Source organism: Varanus komodoensis, unplaced genomic scaffold, assembly GCF_004798865.1.
Source record: "Varanus komodoensis strain SLA01 unplaced genomic scaffold, ASM479886v1 scaffold1, whole genome shotgun sequence".
In the NCBI taxonomy this organism is placed as follows: domain Eukaryota; kingdom Metazoa; phylum Chordata; class Lepidosauria; order Squamata; family Varanidae; genus Varanus; species Varanus komodoensis.
The window spans coordinates 8,604,077-8,624,762 of NW_025335268.1; the positions used below are offsets into that span (position 1 = coordinate 8,604,077).

At 45.7% G+C, this 20,686-nt stretch overlaps 1 protein-coding gene across 1 annotated transcript in view; it reads left to right on the plus strand.

Moving 5' to 3' along the window:
* The window catches only part of CAPN14 (calpain 14), a 56,698-nt gene that overhangs the window by 7,368 nt on the left and 28,644 nt on the right, over window positions 1-20,686 (plus strand). Inside the window, exons 2-9 of the mRNA XM_044450321.1 lie at window positions 5,094-5,454; window positions 7,034-7,103; window positions 9,540-9,661; window positions 12,364-12,500; window positions 12,653-12,827; window positions 13,681-13,746; window positions 16,042-16,127; window positions 18,312-18,386. Of these exons, the coding sequence (XP_044306256.1) occupies window positions 5,200-5,454; window positions 7,034-7,103; window positions 9,540-9,661; window positions 12,364-12,500; window positions 12,653-12,827; window positions 13,681-13,746; window positions 16,042-16,127; window positions 18,312-18,386 (986 nt within the window). The 5' untranslated portion in view covers window positions 5,094-5,199. The remainder of the gene's footprint in view (window positions 1-5,093; window positions 5,455-7,033; window positions 7,104-9,539; window positions 9,662-12,363; window positions 12,501-12,652; window positions 12,828-13,680; window positions 13,747-16,041; window positions 16,128-18,311; window positions 18,387-20,686) is intronic.

Here is a 20,686-nt window from a genome sequence, read left to right on the forward strand (position 1 = left end):
GGTAACCAGGACCCAAGCCGTTTAGGGCTTTATAGGTCATAACCAACACCTTGAATTGGGCCCGGACTTCAATGGGAAGCCAGTGAAGCTGACGGAGAACTGGAGTCATGTGAACATAACGTTGTTGTTATGCGACTTCGCGACCAACAACAACAACAAGCCAGTGCCACTTCCAGGCCGGTGATGTTAAAGGGGCAGGTCTGGCAGGGATATGGCTGGAGCGCCTCTTTGCTCGCAGGGCCACTGATGGCTCCTGCCCAATCTGTGCTTCAGGCTTCCCTGTTTCCTCTGAGGTTAGCTACCCTTTCCACAGGAGCTGGAGAAAGTTGAATTTTCCCAGCAACACTATCTTGTTGTTGCCTTTTGTGATGCAAAGTATTCTGGAGTGACCTGATCTTGAAAGGTCAATTAGTACCCATTTGCTTTACAAAAGCCCTGCTTCTGATGGAGGTGAAAAGTCCTAGAAGTGGTTTGCAGACATGATTCAATAGCAGGATGTGCTTTGCAGCTATGTGCACTGTCACAATTAGCACTTGCACCTCAGACTTACCATGACACCACTGCCTTCTGCTAGGGGTGCTGCCCTTCTGTTGTCTGTTGGATAAGAGGAATGCTGTCGGGGAGACGCAGGCAGGCAAGTGACCAGTTGAAGCTGCTCATGGCCACTGTTTTCAGGCACTCACTAGGCATGGATGAATCTGTCAATTTCTCCCAGTTCCTATTTTTTCCTCTCTTAAGCTTGGCTTGACCTGAATGTTGAGATTTTGCAGGGGCAGAGGGATTTTAGGTGAAAATGTGTATGCATTTCCTGCACATTTCTTCTAACATGGTCATTTTTGGACACAGTTTTGTTTAAGGTACACCTCTATCTGCAAGCAATTTCCCTACTAGTATGCCATTTTGAATGTTAATTTTCACAAATCCATGCATTTTTGGTGTGCATTCCACCCCAATACCCCCCAATTAATAAATAAATTAATTAAAAGCTTTTCTAACCTATCCACCACCAGCGTCTTGGAATGGCTTGCAATAAAAAACAAATGGAATAAAACAAAAAACTACAGCATCCAACAATTTTAGATAATAAAACCCCAGTTAAATTCAATTAAACATTAAAATGATGAGAAAATAAAAAGGGTTTTGCCTGACGCCAAAAAGCATATAAGGTTGGTGCCAGGTGAAGCTCTCTGGGGAATGTATTTCGTAGTCGGGGTGCCACCGCAGAGAAGGCCCTCCTCCGGATAGTCAACCTCCTAATCTCCTCCAAGGAGGGCTCCCAGAGCAGGACCACTGCCTCAGGCCTCAAGGGGCAGGAGGGCACATAGGGAAAAAGACTCTTCTTCAGATATCCTGGACCCAAGTCGTTTAGGGGTTTGTAGGTCATCACCAGCACCTTACATTGGACTTTCGGCTTGGAGAGCCAAGGTTTTGCTGTTGCTTAGTCACAAAGTCATGCCCAACCCATCATGACCCCATGGACAGCATTCCTCCAAGCTCTCTTGTCCTCCACCATCCCTTGGAGTCCACCCAAGCCCACACCCACTGCCTCAGTGACTCCATCTAGCCACCTCATCCTCTGCCGGAGACAAAGTCTGCAGCAGTCCAAATTTCAAAGTTGCATTGATTTTCAGTTAACATAGTGGCTGAAAAGTGCAGATTCAAGTCAGCTTGGATTAATGTGTGAGCTAAACACATTTCTCCAGAATCTCTCGCTCGCTCGCTTCCCTGACAACGGGTGAGGAAGTAATCATGCCATCTGCACTCTGGCTGGTGGCGGCGGCTGCTCCCAGAAGTCATCAGTGCTCACTTTTCTATTCAGCCGTGTGGGTGAGTCAACGGCAACACTGGCCAAGCCAGCCAGGCCAAGGCCATGTGGTGGGGAAAAGTCTGCCGCGGTCCACAGAAAAGAACGAGGCAGGGAAGTGACACAGCAGCAGCCCAGGTGGGGCCGTGCTGGGAGAGAGGACAGCTTGCTGAACAAGCACAGACAGACACAGAGCAGCGGCTCCAGCTGGGCCTGCTCAGGAGAACTAGAAGAAAGCGAGCCTGGTTTGCAGCAGCTGCTTATGTAGTGCTGGGAACAAAACCAGCTTAATTGGACGCGAGTGAAGGCCTGAGGCAGGAGTTCCAGTTAGCCTGGCTGGGGCAATTGGCAGTCTTTTCTTCTCTCCCATCTTCCTAGACCCCAAGGGCATTCCATGGAACTGCTGGGTGGAATGCTCAGGACAGGAAAGCCAGGGCTTCCTCACATAGCAGCAGGTTAAACTATGCAATTTGCTACCGCAAGATGTAGTTTTGGGGACTCGTTTGGATGGCTTCAAAGGGGAATAGATCAATTCATGGAGGGACAGGCTGTCAACAGCCACTGCTCACTGGAGGCAGTAGGTCTCCGTATGCCAGTTGCGGGGGAACCCCGGTGAGGTGCAGCCGTGTCCTGCACAGAGTCCCTTCACATGATGTAGAATCCACCCTTGCGCAGGGTTGGTGCTAGGCCTGCAAGCTTATGTGCTCCTCTCATTTGTGAATGCATGCAGGGAGTCATGGGAACTCTGTGAAGAAGTTGTCTGACGATGCCCAGAAAAATGCGAGCTGACCTGAAATGTCAGCCTGGCCTCCCTTAGTCTAAGGCCAGCATCTTTTTACTCACTTCCTATCCATGAAAAAGATACACGATCACTTATTTAATAAAAATACCCCTCTGTGTCTAATTATAGTGCACAAGAAGAATTGCATTGCCAAACTCCATTATTTTAATGTTAGCTGGCAGTTTTAGAGATCCAAGGACACCCTGTGATGACACTCCAGTACAGCAAGGCACACTTGGTTTCTTCTAGCTCCACACAGTCTAATATATGAGACATCCTCTCATTAGTTCCTAAAAATCTGAAATTCTATTTGTAAAGGTTTGGTTTAAAACCCACATTTATGTAATTTATATTCTGCTCTTCCTTTTCTGGAGGCCCAGGCAGCATATAAGCACCATTTAAGTCATAACTCTAAAATTACAAATTCATAATCAAATACCTTAAAGCCAACACGAAAATACCATTGCTTTTAAAAATTTTAGGGGAATGCTCTGAAGCAGGACTATACCCTCAGAGAACAAAGCCAGAACTGTGCCAAGCTCAAAGTGTCACTGTCGTCATTGCAAAAGATTTTAGAACACTGGGAGTTATTTTATTTATTCATTGTTACTTATAGACCACTTTTCCACAAATATCATCAAGGCACAGTACAACACTTAATAGAAGCAATAATACACAAAACCTAAAAGCAATAAACCCAACATGAAAGCTACATTGTAATAAACATAGCCAAGAACAGGAAAAGCAGTGGTGATTGTTCAGAACAGAGCATGCAAACTGCGGCATAACACATTTTAGATAGAAAGCAGCCTTTCCTTCTTTTGATAAATATGTTCAAGATGATGAAAAAAACCCCTGGAAGGATCACAGTCAGTTTATGAAAACAGAACAGTAATTTGTGTGCTTATATGCATGATCCGTTTGCTAACGTTGGCTTGTCCCACAGCTGTCCTTGACTCAGTAACAGCCTGATTCCCAGTCCAAACTGACCTACATGGAGGTCTGCCAGTTGCACTGCATAAGCTCCACTGACTTGAATAGAACGGAGGGTTGGACTACAATTTGGGTTAGTGATAGCATATGTGAGGTAACTAAATGTGCTCTCAACACTGCCGGCCAGTCAGCACCTGGAAATTCTGAATGAAAGTGTCCCTTGCGTAGCCATCAGCTGGCTTCAGAGCATCTTTACCCTTTTTGTTTTTAATGTTCTTAGGACATGGTCCTATGCCCCCCCCACTCCGCCCCCGGCCCTTGCTGCATGTACACCTTTGGGCTTATGTGTATCCTATGCCCTGGTCAAAATCCAGTGGCAACGATCTGCACCACCGCAGTGCCTCATACCATGTCTTGCTTTTAAGTGGCCATTTTTGCCATCTTGACAAAGGAGGCTGAGATTTCACTAGGCATTGGCTTAAGTCCTCAGTCACAGCCACCTCCTTCCCACCCGCTCTGAGGTGCATTGGCAACCCCAGGCAGGCAGCCTGGCCCTTCCGCTGCTGGCTGTGATGGGAGAGAGGCAGGACTTGGCCTTCGGAGCCCCAGCACTGAGAGCACAGACTCTTGGAGGGAGGACCTTGGAGGAATCTCTGGGCCTCCAGACAGTATTGGGAGGGCATGGGATTGTACACGGAGTACTAGTTTGCTTGTTGCATTTTTAAAAATCCCCCCTTTCCTCCTAGGAATGCAGAATGGTACACAAGAGACATCATGCCCAACTTAAGGTGACTCAGTGAGTGACAGCCTGCATTTTGATCTCTCCAGTCCTAATGCAATATCCCCATCACTTCACCACGCATGCATGATCTGGAGGGAAGGGAATACCCATCTTGCTTTTTCCCTGGGTGAGAGGACTCTGAGCAAGAGACAGCTTTGCATATGGCTCTCCTTCAGGATCACTCACATTGCTGGACCTCTCGCTGTTTCAAATTGGCCATTCTTCTAAACAATTAAATCTGTCTGTGTCTTAGGCATGCATGTTCCATTGCAAAGGCATGTAGGCAGAGCACAGATACATGACTGAGGCTATCACATATTGTGTGTCCAGGAGCCCACATCAGCTGGAGAACATGGAAGCTACATCCTTGATCTATTGAAAATCCTTGCGAATTGGCCCTAAGAGTAACATTAGTTTTTTGAAGTGGTAAGGTCCATGTTCCACTTTCGCTGTGAAAAAAAAAAGAATTATCAGCTTTCCTTGTTCATTCTTTGCAATATTCTTTATTTTATATACACACAAAGATAGGCAGGGAGACTGAGACAGAAACAACGAAATAACCAAACTCTTGCACTGCAAAAGACAGCAAGAAAGTATTTTGCAGTGCAATCCAATTTAGATGCATAGTAAATCACTTTGGATTATAGTAGTTTTATTCCCAGGAAACTGGGTACATGATTGCAGCCTTAGCTGTGAGTGCCATGTCCCACCTCAGTTAAATCATCTGGAAGAATTAAGGGGCATTTGGGTGTCCTGCCAAACCCAAAACTGATCTTTCACAATATTTTCAACAGGTGTTCACTATATTGAAGAAGACTGATTTCTTCAGAAGGAGTTTGGGAAGAGATATACAAACTTCTGTAAAAGGGAATTCGGAACAAACTCTCTGTGTGGCACAACATGCCGTTTCTGCATCTCCCCTGCCTGCGATGGCAGAGGAGGAGGAGAAATCAAGAGTCGTGGCACATCCGCAGAAAGGGGCCTATTCAGAAGCACAGCAGGCTCAGCGAGCAGAATTATTACGCTTTACTGGAGCAGTGCTTGAAGAAAGGGTGCTTATTCGAGGATCCCCTCTTCCCAGCAGATGTCAGGTCCATTGGAACGGGGCCAATACTCCAGAAGCTACCCCAAAAGATACATTGGAAGAGGCCATATGTAAGTGATGGAATAAGAGCTGCGCCCTCCAAGGTCCCCTTTGCCCACTGTCTCAAAGGCAGCTTTCCTTAACCAGGTGACCACCAGATGTCTTGGAGTGCAAGTCCCACCATCCCCACACAGCACTCCCATGCATGCATGCTGGTGGGACTGATGTGAGTTATAGCCCAGCATAGCTGGAAGGTTCCAAGGATTTAATGTGCCCAGAACTCAGTGGAAAGTGCATATGTTTGCAAGCCGAAGGCCCTGGTATCTTTTCTAAAGTAGCTCTTGGGTTAGAACCCCAGGAAAGGCCTGAGCCACTGTCAGGCTGAGTAGCCAATAACTAATTTGTACAATGTTGGCATTAAAGGTGTATATTTTCCCTTTGGTCCCCATGTCTGCTTTCCTAATATTCAACTGCAGTCCTGCTTTTGCCCTTTCTTCTTTCGCTTTTGTCAGGAGTCATTTTAATCCATTGCTGTTTATTAATATGGCAACATCTACATATCTTGAAATATTGATTTATCTTCCTCCATTTTCCACTCCTTCTTCTGATCCTAAAATAGCTTTCCTATATATTCTAGCACTATATTGAATGAGAGACAAAATACATCTTTGTCTGACATCTTTGCCTATAGAAAACCATTCTGTTCTTCCATATTCTTTCCAGAAACAGGGTATTTGTCAGGGCAATCAAGGGCTGAGGCACACTTATTTCTTTCAGGACTATCCAGAGCTTCTCACAATTCACAGAGTCAAAGGTTTTAGTGTAGTGCATAAAATAATGACAGATCTTCTGAAATTCCTTGATGTGCTCCAGCAGCCAACTTATATTTGTGACATGGTAACAAGTTCCTTTTCCTGTTTGGAATCCAGCTTGAATATCAGACATTTCTAACTCAATATAGGGTAAAAATCTTTGTTGAACAAGCTCTTCCAGACAACCGGAAGAACCAGGGTTGGGAAGACTGAATGAGTGTCATTTCACAAACCTTGTTCATACATGGCAACTATCAGGATCTGCAGAGCGGTGCTGCTCCCACTGGTGCTCGATAGAGCAGGCAGCCTGGCTCGCCTTGCAAGTCCTTCAGGACTGCTACCTGCCCTGTAGGTGCTTGCAGGGATGGGAAGCAGCCACAAGCCACAGGAAGTGCAATAAAAGGTCAGTCAGCCTGGCTTCCTTTGCCGTGAACTTTTCAACCCTTCCAGTCCAGATTCTGCAGTAGCTTCATCCATGTCCTGACTCTACCTTTGCTTCTGCTCCTGCCGCTCCCTTGCATCTTGCCTTTTCCTGACCTCGTCCTTCCTTCAGCCCTGCCTTGATGTTATCTGACTTTTAGTCACTCTTGCCTTTTCCTCTGGACCAGCTCGCCTTGCCCTTGACTTTGCCTTGGTCCTATCATGCCTTACTGGTATCTTGTTTGTACCTCACTTTACCTCTGCCTGCTGCATCTCATTAAGGCCATCAGCCCTGGCCCAGGTGCTCCAGTTGTTAATGCTGGCTGCTTATGCCCTAGAATTGAGAGCAGTTGAAGATACCCTCTGGCCTGACACTTCCTTATCATACTCTTGTTTATTTTGTTTCTTAACCTTCCAGGAACTGCATAAATCTCCGGTGTTTTGTTCAGTGAACAAGAAGAGGCTTGCCCTGTGCCAAGGACTCATAGGTATAAAATGTGTGTGACTATTGGAAAGGTGATATAACAATGAATAGGTATTTGCTAGGATCCTAAATGCACTGACCAGGTAGCAGAGGCCCACGGGTGTCAGGGCTCCAAGTGTTTAAACTCTTGATTAGCAGAAAGGATGACATCACCTGCCAGCACCTTTTGGCTTCCTCATTCCCTCTGAGCTTAGCTGCAGTCTTCACAATACCTGGGGAGACATGGATCTTCACAGCAATTCACATGCACATGAGGTGACTCAACAGCCTGCATTTTTAGATTGATGGGGGTGCTCTGGAACTGTTATAATGCGTCCCTGCACTTCAAAAATATAGGACCATACTAGCACTAGGAAGTAAACTCCACTGAACCAAAACAGACTCATTCTAAGCACTCATGCATTGGATAACCCTGCACTTTGCATTCCTAACTCCATGTCTCATGTTGGGCAAACTAGCACTAAACTGCCCTTTATAGAATGGCAGTCCTCAGAAAGAGCCTCTCCTGTGAGCAGGGATGGGAAGGACTGAACCCGAGCCCCCTGTCTGTGGTGGTGCTGGAGGGCATTCGGGAGCCAGTTCATGGCTGGCCGCTGCCAGGGGGATGGAGTCGACCTGCCAAAGCTTTGGCTGGCAGGAGCTGTGTGCAAGACCCCCACCCCTCAGTGGAAATGCAGGAACGAGTTTATTGGCTTGTTGCTCACAGTCCATGTTTGCCTTGGAAGGTTCTGTTCACTAGCTGTAGGGATGATCAGCACTGCTAGAGCTGTCCTCCATGACCTGCTCTAATGTTTTTTATAGCTGCCTACGCTGTCGCTGCTCTCTTCAGAAGCCCTAAATAGAACCTAGGAAGCTGAGTCAGGTCACTGGGTCGTTTGGTCTCGTGTTGATGATGCTGACTGGCAGCTTGCCCCAGTCTGATGCCCATGGGCACCTGCAACATACTCCTTTTTTAAACAACCTCCCCATTAAATGTGTGTGTGTGTGTGTGTGTGTGTGCATGCATGCACATATACAGACACCCCCCCCCCCCAGCCACTCACCCCACCACACACACGGATTTCTATATATGCCTAGCAATGGATGCATATAATAGTCTAGCAGTTATACATAGACTTCAACAAAAGCACTTGAAATACATTTCCAGATGCCACCCATTCAAGTATTGAAAGCGTAGTAAGATGCTGAATCTGTTGCAGGATAGGAAGTGGATGTGTGTCCTTCCAATGTGGCCATATCAGCCTGCTGGTTCTCAGATGGGTGCAGAGAATCAACTTGTTAATTTACCCATTTGTTTAATTTAATGAACTAGGATTAAAAGGATTTAAAATAATGTATGCATCAGTGAATATTAAAGACTGTTCTAGTACAAAATTTATCTGTGCAATAACCTCCTTCCTAAAAGAAGCAACTACTGGATGTTGCCAAAGCATGTGTTTAAAAGAAGCATTATTATTATGACACTGTATTTATTCCATCCTTTCTTCTCTTTTAAGGAACCCAAGGTGGCAACAGCAACTCTGTGTAGTGGGTTAGGCTGAGATTTTGTCTGGCCCAGAGTCATGCAGGGGACGTCATGGCTAAGTAGGGACTAGAACCTGGTTCTCCCAGGATCTCCGTCTAGCTCTTTGACCATCGCCCCACACTGGCTCACACTGAGTTGCACCACTAGCAATTTGCCAAATTAGTCAATCCCATATTCAAAAGAAGCCATAGTGCTCAGCTGAAATGAAGCAAATGTTTTTGCTGAATGGGACGTAGCCTAAGAACAATAAACACAAGATGTAGACATCAGAGTAGCAAGCCACTGGCTTGGCATTTAGGGTGGTACCCACAGTTCCTAAATACCTCCAAAGGGGTTGGCAAGCCCTGCTTTAGGGTTTCAGGTAGGATCCTCTCTAACCCTACCTAGAGATGCCTCTGGTTGGACCACTGACCTTCTGAATGAAAAGCATGTGACCTTCTATGTTGTGATACAGTTCCTCCCTCATATCTTTTGTATCTCCTGTTTGCTGTTCTAATATCTGGTGCTAAAGAGGAAACAACTTAGGAACATCCAAGCCCCATGCCCTGTGGGATGCCAGGCCAAATATTTTAACAATGAATACTCACAGATGGAAAAAAAAGCAAGGACCTGTATAACCTCTGAAAATCTGAAAAATAGAGTTTCAGATGGTGACATTTTTGAAGTGCCCTGCTTCATGAAATCTTCTTTCTAATCTATTTTTAATTGCAATTAAGTGGAAAAATTGCAAGTGAAATAGATTTTGTACACATTTTAATAGCTATATGCAAATAGCTGTGTTCTTGTTCCACGCTAATGATATAATTTATGTATTATGAAATGGTGCTGAACTTGTTTTGTTTTCCCCTAAAGGACACTAGAATACTGTCAATATGCCTTTTTATGTTCCCATTTTTTTTATTTGTTCTGATACAGAGGACTGCTGGTTTTTGGCTGCTGTGGAAGCTTTAACATTTCATCAAGATATTTTGTTTAAGGTAGTGCCTCAGAACCAGAGCTTTGAGAGGAAGAAGTATGCTGGAATATTCCATTTCAAGGTAGGCCTCAATTTCAGTGAAGCTGGTCTAAGAAAGACCTACTTGTATAACAAGGTAGCTAATTCCGTCAGTATTTCTCTGCATACTGGTGGCTCATTCCCACGAACTCCAGCTACACACGTGGATTTGTGTGATGTAGTGGAGTCTGGGCTCACAGGGACATGGTGCTGTCGGTTTTTTATTGGCAGGGATCATCTGTCACCCAGCTCAGAACTATCCCTTCCTGAGTGTTGCTACAATAGGTGGGAGAAATTATTTTTTCTAGTAACAGCATATGTTGCTGTCATGTAAAGTATGTTGCAGTGGCTTGGTCTTGAATGGGTGAGGGACACCCGTTAGTTTCACAGGAGACCAGGTCTTCACAGATGAAAATTCTTGGAACTCGTGTGAAAAAGATCAGTGTAGCTGCCTACAATTTTGATCCATTTGTGTGGTCATGGCTATGGGACAGTCATGATGAGTGTGTACAGTGGTACCTCAGCTCACGAATGCTTCAGTTCACGACCAACTCAGGTTGCGAACAGAAATTTCATAAAAATTTTGCCACAGGTTGTGAACTCTGCATTGAGTGATGATCGCGAGCGTGCCTGCCTTTGAAGGGCACAATTGCGGTCATGCAGGGGGTGGGGGAAGATGGCCACAGTCATGCTGGGGGGGGGGAGGGAGATGACCATGATTGCGCCCATGCTCCCTGCCTGAGGGCACCATCGATCGTGCCCGTCTCCCCCACCCCCCTGAACGATGGCTGGGGGTGGTGGAGATGGCCACGGTCTTTGTTGTTTTTTTGCCACTTTGCTTCAAATTTTTGTGAGTAAAAAAAATAGTTACAGAATGGATTAACCTTATTTACATTGACCCTTATGGGGAAATTTGACTTGTCTCATGACCAATTTGGGTCATGACCAGAGTCCTGGAACAGATTAAGTTCGTGAGCCAAGGTACCACAGTACTTCAAAGCAGACTCGGATACTTGCACACTTTCCTAAAATGCCTGATGTGAATGTGCAGGTTTACTTACCAAAAGAGGCTCAAAAGCCAATTTTTGTGCCAACGGTCCTGAATCTGGAATGGTTTCTCTCTGAATCACATACTCTCTTGGCAGTGGAAAAGCTTTTATTTGAACATTATCTGACAGAGCACTGCTATGGCCTCCAGGGAGCATCTTTGTTTTTGTTTAGTTGCAAAGTCATGCCCAACCCATCATGACCCCATGGACAACATTCCTCCAGGCTCTCCTGTCCTCCACCATCTCCGGGAGTCCCCCCCAAGCCCACATCTACTGCCCTAGTAATTCCAACTAGCCACCTCATCCTCTGTCATCCCCTTCTCCTTTTGCTGTCCATCGTTCCCAGCATCAGGGAGCATCATGGGGGCCACCAAATTAGTTGATTTCCAGATCCGTGGTTGGAAAGGGAACATGTGCAGATCCCATCTCCCTCACAACTGCAGTGCTGGCAGCTTTTCCAAGGTCATGGAAGTGACCTTAGAAAGGATAAGGAGGGGAGTGGGTCCTCCAGAATATTAGGTGTCCTCATGGTGTCTCAGCCTTTTTCCTTCACCCACTGAGATACTTCAGCTGGATGGCTAAAAACAATTATCTAGCTGACTCACACGACAGGAGAGTAGGAGGTGGAAATTATCTCTGCTGCCCCCCCCCCTCCACTCCCCAAGGTCAGAGACTAACCAGCATCAATCTGGATTGCACCCCCTGATGTGTTTGCCCTTCACAAACCCAGCTGTGTGGGTCTTACTAAAATGTCAGGGAAATAATTTTCTGATTCTTCCTTACATTCTTAGATGCTTCTTTGGTTATTCTACTGCAGCTTTAGTAGCTTTTCTTCCTCAGCCTTTGGCATTCACAAACATTTTTAAGGTTGAACAAAAGTCAGAAATAGGAATCCACACATTCAGAATAAAATGTGGAGACTGACACTGATATTTCTGTCTGAGGCTGAACCAGGTTTTTTTTCAGACTTCAGAATATATGCTTCTAAAATGTAAAGGGTTTTATTTTTGAGAGGTAGCATTTCAACACTTTGGAACTGCAGTGTTCCAAAACACCAAAATAAAAATAGTGTTGAAACAAGAAGGTTTTGAATAATTAACCAAAATGTGAGGAGTGGAGGCTAAATTTGAAGGTTACCTGATCCAAAATTAAAATTGAATTAGAGAATCCAGAAAAAAAACCCATCTAAGGCTGCTGCATGAAAAATAGACCGCACAGATGCGTTTTGCTATACATAAGCAAGAAACACCTTCATGAGATGCCACTCCTTGTCTTTAAATCTGATTTGTCCAGTGTGGTAATATGATCAGGTTCATATTCTTTAAGTAAATATTGAATATTAATTTTTATTCAAAGTGAAAATATTTATTCTTTGAATAGATATTTCTCAGTTCAGGTCTAAAACTCAGAGTTGCATCTGACGTGTGTTTGTTCTGAACTGAACTGCTCTTGCTTTTCATGGACTTTCTTCTACTAGCAAAATGACTAGCCTGATGCACTGTGGTGGTGAGACAGAAGGGAAGAGTCACTGCATCCTTTCCTGCAAAGCTGTCACAGCTGATAGACTGCCAGTGATGATTTAGGGTTATAGCTAAAGAACGGCTTCTTTTCTCTCTCTAAACATGGCTGGGTTGCCTCTAAGAAAGAAGAGAAGCAAATCACCAGTAGGTGAATGGGGTGCTCTTTTCTTTTTCAGTTCTGGCATTTTGGCGAGTGGGTCGATGTGGTTGTGGATGACCGACTGCCAGTAAACGAAGCGGGTCAGCTTGTTTTCCTCTCTTCTGTTTATAAGAACCTGTTCTGGGGAGCTCTTCTGGAAAAGGCTTATGCCAAGTAAGTCACCTTCAAGCCTTCCCCAGCCAATCTGCATCAAACGTGGGTTGCATATGACACATTCTGCCCTCTCATCTCATTCCCTTTCAGTGCGCTAGAATAATCAGTTCAATGAATACATTGTAAAGGGCTTATAATAACTTTCTTGACAGGCTGTGTGGTTCCTATGAAGACCTACAGATCGGGCAAGTGTCAGAAGCTCTGGTAGACTTCACAGGTGGAGTTAATATGACGATCAAGCTGGCTGAAGCACCATCTAATCTCTGGGATATCTTGACAAAAGCAACCTACAGCAGGTCTTTGATGGGTTGTCAGACACACGCAGGGGTGAGTTTTCTTCCTGTTTATGCTCACATTTGTGTTCTGGGATCACAGCAAAGTATTAATGAGTGTGGAGGTGGAGAATATCTTACGTTCCCTTGAGATGGAGCAGGCTGGTACCCAATCAATGTAATTGATGGGCACAGTTTTAAACCATGATCTCAAGCAAAAACCAATATACTATTGCAAAATCAAATTGGTTCTTCTGCCGATGTTAACATGGGTAAGGAGAAAGCTGGGTTGTATTTGCAAGTAACAATCACGCCTGGCTCTTTCTCAGAGAGAACTCATTCTTTTAAGATGAACTGCTGAACAGCATCCACTTCACTGTCCAGTTCCCACCTGCTTCCATTTCTGAGCAGACCTCATAAGGTCCCCAGCAGTGCCATTTACAGGCAAATCCGTGCATGGAAGGAACCACTAACTGTGTCAACAAATGCTTCCATCATGGCTCTGTGCATTCACAAGCACCCAACCACTTCCACTGAGATCTGAAGGATTTCGCATCACAGAAGTTATGGTTGACTTAAAAATACAGCATACCAACCTGACACAAGAGGTTTTCATATGTTGGGAGAGGAAAGTCCCTTTCTTGCTCCTGATCTCATAAGCCTTGATTCACACCCCACCTGCGTCACCTTCTATTCTGCTAAACGGAATAGTTTTTTTCATAAGGCAGCTGACTCATTGCAGAAACTTTGCAACAGGCAGAAGTTAAAGCCAGTGAAGGATTTGAGCTCAAGCAGTTTGTGGTATTTACAATGAGTGCTTTCTCATAAAATCGGATTGCACTGGTCTCATCCAGAATGAGGAACATGGCTTAGAGCATGTTTAAAAACCTTTATGCCCTTCTCTGCAGCCAAGAAGAGTGCTGGAAAATGGATTAGTGGCGGGACATGCCTACACAGTGACTGGCCTTCGGAAAGTAAGTTCCGCTTAGCAGGCCGGGGCTGATGAGAATTGCAGGGCGAAACGCCTGCAGGGCCACAAGTGGCTACCCCTGCTTACTTATGAATTGACGAGCTGCTCATGTCTGCTTCGGATCAGGGGCAGCAAGGCTTGGTATTTGCAGTGCTGTTGGAAAATGCTGCAGAACGATCCAGTCCTAGTTCTGAATAGGCAGCCTTGCCTCACTTGCTTAAGAGTAGGCTCAGAACCCCTACACGTTGCATTTGGCTCATCCATTCTGCCTTTGGCCTGGCCCACAGGTGGAATGCAGGCCCTGAGACCTTTCCCAGATTGGACTTTGGCCCATGGATTGGAAAGGTTTCCCCTGCCCATGTCAAGAGTTGTATAGTTGTGACTCAGGCTGGCCCTTGACACTGCGGCTGGCTGCTCTTGACAGGTGCCTCCGCCTTTGCTTTAAATTCTGTGCAGCTTACCGAAGGTGACGAGAGCGTAAAAATGGTTTCTTTTTAACATCCATGCTCCCTTTAATGGCATGAATAAAACATAGAGGATAATGGCTGAGCCCTTGTGTAAATCAAAAGCTGTAATTGATTCATGAGGCTCTACTGACAGCAGAGCTCATGAGTATGTGCTGAGCTGGTCTGCAACACTTTTTTCTCCAGCTGAAATCCGGTCGATGAAAAGGGGGGGCTTTTGGCATGCAAAGATTTTTTGGCCACAAAACATGCAGAGCACCCAAGCTGGTGGCCTGTGTCTGGTCCATGTTGGAACCCTCCATCTAATCATTATTTGTGTCAGCATAAATACTCCTTGAAAAAAAAAAAAATCCTAGACATGGAAAAGTTCCATAAAAAACGAACAGATGGGGTTGTTGAGTCCAGACCAAAAAGTCACCTGAAAGGAAAATCTACTTTGTGAGCAGGGGTGTCAGGGCTGAAATTCTGTGTCTGTGTGATTCTGAAAGAGAGAAGGGCCCCTTTGCAGTCAGGACCTGGCAGCTACACTTAACAAATGCTAAAACTCTACACTTAGCCCCCTACACAGGGAATCGTTCACCCCTCATGCTGGCTGGGCTGATGCAGAGTATCCCTCCTCAGATGTTTGGGGCTGCAGCTCTCAGCATTCTTGACCATGCTGGTGGGGGCGGATGGGACCTGAAGTCTGGGAGGCACCTAGCTGGGAAAGGCTGATGTAAATCTGTCCATCCCTGGGGTTCCCTTTAGAGCAGGCTTAGCACCTTGCACAAGAGAGTCAGCTTCCTTTCGCCAAATATATGATACAAAATGCTCCTATCCCAAAGGGAAGTGGATTCGGGAGCGTTAAAGTAGGCAGTACTTTTTGTTTATTCTAAAATACGAGCAGGCAATTTTATGGAATACAACAATCACTGGAGTTGGTGGGGAAGAGGACTGCCTTCCCACAAGGTCTGGCATCACTTGTTCCATCGATAAATTGTGCCATTGGATGAAATAAGCTGGGTCAAAGTGCTTGACTTACCCATGTGCCCAGGAAAATAAACCTCACAAAGCACTGAAGAAGAAATTTAAAAGTATAATGCAGACAATGCAACAGCAAAACAACAATATACAACCAACAAGGATTATCTGTAACTCTATGCATATTTAAGTATAAAGTCCCACATTTCCTAGCATGGGCCAGCCATGAAGGAGCTGCAGATATTAAAAGCACCTTCAGGCATGTTGTTGTTGCTATTGTTATAGTTGTTGCTGCTGCTGCTGCTGTTTCCCTACCATACCACAGCTGAAGCTCTCTGGGATGTTTACAGCAGTGCTTAAAACAAAATAATAACATACAATGCAAATATAAAGCAAACAAGATTAAATGACTTCAAAATGCATTTAAAATAGCTGAAAATCATACCATGTAAAAATGGGGGAATTAATATTATGCTTTTAATATTATGCTTGTTAAGTTCACAACAAGCCTATGGTAGGTTAAGTTGATCAAAGATTGCCCTAACAACTTTATGGCTGAGTAGAGATTTGGACCTGGGTCTCCAATAGCTAATCCATGCTGGCTTTCTAAGCATTCTTGTGGTATAGCCGGGGCACACAAAAGGGAAGTGAGGCTTTTGTGAGCCATCTGACTTGGATAATATGTGATGATGAACACAGGGAAAGAGCCCATCTCTTATAAGCATTCGGGGTGGGGTGGGGATTATGTTATTGCTCAAAACTGGCCTCTTGGTTTGTAGCCAGAACTTTCTAGCTAGCCAGCACATCTGCCAAAGGGGCATTAATTCTTGCACTAATTCTTGCTAAGGTTGTCCTTTATTGTTTTGCATCTGCAGGTGACTTGCAAGCACGGACCTGAAAATTTAGTTAGACTGAGAAATCCCTGGGGGAAAGTAGAGTGGAAAGGTGACTGGAGTGACAGGTGAGATCCAAAAGAAGCGATGGCTTGGATGGATGAAATCGCAGCTCCTCTGACAGTTGGAGTTTAACCTGACAGCCTCATCAGCTGAAACATGGTGCTGCTTTTCAAAACAATAACACTGACTGACTTTGATAGATCAGGCAGCACAGGCAGGGTGGAGATTAGGTGACCCTCTTAGCAGCACTGCATAAAAGCTCAGCCTGAAGCACAGTGGTGTGATGGCATGAAGACAGGCATGGCGTCTTCCATTCCTGCCTTTAGTGCTGCCATGGCATGCACTTGATCCAAACACATCAACGCACTGCTCTGAGAGTACTGGGGGTCCCAGAGACCTGATGCACTAGAGAAACCTTCCCTGCCTGGCTGGGACCTCCATCCATGCATTGCCTCTCAATTTGGACTTGGAGGCTGGAGCTACCTGAGCTCATAGCCCAACACACCTGGGCACCTGGTTGGAGGAAGCTGCCCTAGAGAAATTGGAAAGCATTGCATGGAAGGGAGAATCAGAGCAGTAGGCCTGGGCTGAGAAATGTTCTAGGTGTGGAAGAGTGTTTCCATTCCCATGTCAGTAATATGGCTCCTATGGTACTGGAGTCCAGTTGAGGTACCATATTTTCTTAGTTTATTTAAAAGAAGATGTGATACAGTTAGTAGCTTCATCTCTGTGACTGCACAGAAGGTGTATAAAAGCCAAACACTACTGTCATTATCAAAAGCTGAGCCATAACTCTTGGAAGATTATGCAAAACCTTACAGTTCTGTTTGCATTGTTGATCAACTTCATTCATTTCAAAACACCCTTCATATTCTGGACCAATGGAAGACCAAAGGCTGTGAAGCTCTCTGGGTAACCTTGGACCAGTCACTGACTCTCAGACTATCATGCACCACGGGGTTGTAAGGATAAAATGAAGAGGGCCAATGGGCTTCTTGGAAGAGGATGAAGGACAGTTTATACATAATTCAATATGAAGGGAGCTAAGTTGAATGAGGTTGATCCTGGGAAGCTTCCCAGAGTCCTCACATACTGTATGGTGCTCAGCACATGATGTGAGAGTTTGCTCAAGAAAAAATGTTGGAGCATTCTGTCATGGCTGCCCACCAGGCTACCAGCTATTTTGATGCCTGAGGCTGAGCAGCAAATGGCATTCTTCCCCCTTGAGTGAGGGGGCCAGCATCCCATGAAAGAAGCAGGAAGAAAATCCCACAAGTGCCTGCCCCCATCCTTTGCATTAAAATGCAATTAAGACATAGAGAAAACAATCCCATTGTTGGACTATAAGACCTGACCCTTCCCTAAGGCCCCTGCCTTCAAGATCACAAAAAGAAACCTGGCACCTACTTTTGAGGTCACAAATCCCCACCTCAGACAGCTCTGGGGAGAATGAAAAGGGCATGGGATGGTGGATGGGGAGAGGAGAGGAATGGCTGGGAACCAGATTCCCCCGGGGATTCCTTCCTGTGCATTCCTGCCCATTGCCAGTGCATGAGGGTTTCGCTTGTTTGTCTTTTGCTTTTGAGGAGGAGAGGGAATGGGACATAAAAACATCTCTGTCCCCAGCCCACTCTGCTAGCAGTAGACTAGCAGGCCACCGGATTTTTGCATGTGCCCCAGCTTGAAAGTTCGTAACCCTTAAAAAAGTCCCAGGAGCCGCCGCTTTGTGGCAAGCAACATCTGCTATTTCTTGCTCTCTCTAGTGGTGGAACAGGTAGTGGCTCAGGAAAGAGGGAGGATTGAGCCACTGGAGTGCCACCACCAAACACAGTAGACAATCCAGGGTGAGGTGGGCCAATGACCTGGTGCAGAAGAATCCTGCTTGATCTGTCCACCTTCAAGGGAGCTTCTCTTTAGAAGCCTCCCAAGCAGTCTCTAATATGGTGGCCGTGATGTTAAATACCAAGCAAGGCAGATTTGATCGTCTATCCCAGGGGTGGCCAGACCTGCTCAATGGAAGAGCCACATGCAGTAAAAATCAGATATCTGAGAGCCACAAGTGGGCACCCGCAAAGAGAGTGGCAAGTGGGCGCCCACGAACAGCAAGCCGTGAGCCGCAAAATCAATTCAAAAAGCTGCATGTGGCTCCCCAGCCTTGGTTTGGCAACCCCTGGTCAAAGCTGTTATATATTATTTTATACTATAAAGCTATGCTATTTTCCAAACAAGCTCTTTTTGGTCCCCTTTAGCTCCGGGAAGTGGGAGCTGCTCAACCCAAAGGAGAAGATCTTGCTCCGAAGAAATTCTGACGATGGAGAGTTCTGGTAACTGAATGAAATAATGAAAGGGGCTGGCTTTGCCTGGGTCACGCATCATGTTGATGAAGTGTGCTTATTTTTCAAAACATTCGTGTTAGTGCTTTGGGGGGCACTGCACACAGCAAGAGGAAGGCTGAAATGTAATAATAATAATAATAATAATAATAATAATAATAATAATAATAATAATAATGCACACACTGTGGCCCCCAACCCCACTCAGGAAGGTGTCTGGGGGGGGAAGCTTGCACTGCTGTCGAAGGAGACCTCTGTTGTGAGGTGCGGCTCTCCTTCCGAGTAAACACACTACTCCCGAGTTGCTCTTCCTCCAGCCTTTGTTGTTCCATATCTCTGAGTTCACCTAGCGTGAAGGGTAAAGCACATTCTGGCACCCGGCCACAGTGTTTGCGCACGATAGCCTTTTTCTCCTTTAATCTTATTCGGGGAGGGAGGAGGGATTTTTTTTTAAAGCTGGCATAAGGCTTAACCTGCCATCTGCAAGTGCGGTTGGCTTGATCCAAATTAGAGCCCCGTGCACTCACACTAGAAGAAAAAAGAGATCAGCTCCGTTGCACACTAAGTTGCACAGCTTGGTTCTCTACCACCTCATGCAGTGAGTCGAAGATTCTCATAGGCCAGCTCAAATCTTTGTAAGATAGTCCATGTTCCTCCCCGTGTGTCCCATGGGAAGTTACACAGCTCATCATTCCCCACCGGGTCATTTGGGGGGAAAGTCGGGTTGTGTTTGCCACATGGTGCACTTTCTAGTTCATGCCGAAGGCCTGCTTCAGACCTCCACTGCATTGAGGTGGTGGACTAAGCCCTGACACGAGGCCTTCACACGGAAGGAAGGATGCCTGATTTTAGCAGGGGTTCTCATCCCCATAATGCAGGTGTGTTAGATGCCAAGGCCCTATGCAAAACCTGTTCCACGTGGGGATCCTGATCCAGCCCAAAGGGGCTTGCCAAAAGACCATGTATCACACTACAGCCCAGCCTCCTTTCTCTGAAAACCAACAATTCAGTGGTTTCTCCAGTTTTGCAGATTTTCCCCACTATTCCAGATGCTTGAAATGCTTCTTCTACAGGCAGCTGAAGCATTAAACCTTTGAGGAGGTGACACCATCCCTCTTGCTTTAGTGAGTGGGACTAGAACCAGTGGGTGAAAATGGTCGGGATGCAGATTTTGATTAAACATTAGGATAAGCTCTCAAAAAGTGAGAGTGGTGCCTACTTGAAGGCTCTGCTTTGCTGGAGGTATTTAAGCAGAAACTAGCCAGCCTTCTCCTAGGATGCTGAAGCTGCGTTCCTGCACTAAGAAAAGATGATGCGATGCTGGACCAGACGAAGAGGTGGCAGTTCTGTTCACACAGTGGCCAGGCAGCTGCCCTTGGGAAACCCTCAGGCAGGGCATGAGTGAACAGCACTGTCCCATCCATGTTCCCCGGCAGCTGGTGTCCATAGGCACACTACTTCTGATACTGGAGATACCATATGGCTTTCAAAAGCAGTAGCCAGTGATCGCCTTCTTCATGCATTTGTCCAGTCCCTCTGAAGCTGCTGAAATTGGTGGCCAGCACTGCGTCATGTGGCAGTGAATTCCATATTTTCACCAAGTGCTACATGAGGAAACACTTCTTTTTGCTGCTCTCCCACCAATGAGCTTCATGGGATGATCCCATTGGATTCCAGTACTATGGGATAGAGAAAAAATCTCTACCTTCTCCAGGTGCATCATTTTGTATGTGGCTAGAGCTCTCTTATTCACCTTTCCCCTGAATTGCAAAATGGTCCCGAAGCTCCTTCCCAGCTTTAAAGTTTTATGAGCCTATGATTCTGTCTCCAATATCTGAGTACTAGAGGTATATTCACTCCCCATCAAAAGCAAAGCAACGCAAAGCAAAGCAAAGCAGGTGTTCCAGGTTGCTAGTGGTCCCTGGAGGTTGCAGGTGTTCCAGGTTGCTAGTGGCCACCTTCCATCTTTCCCTCCTCCCTGTACATTTGTGCTTGCAAGCACCTGCTCGGCAAGTTTTAAAATCCACTTTCTCACACCGCATCGTTCTGCCACTAGGTGGCAGTGTTAACATACAATATAGTTTCACTTCCTCTGCTCAAGTTGCAAGCCTTCCTCAGCTAATATTTCTTCGCGGCTTTTTCTACTACTCCTATTCATAGTGTTACAGCTCACTAGGCATTATTTAATAAGCATTTTAGGGACAGCAATGCTGTAAGCATTGCACCGACATAGCAGTGACAATCGCAGCTGGTACAGTTTTTGTACCAATTAGTGTTGCCAGTTCTTTCAT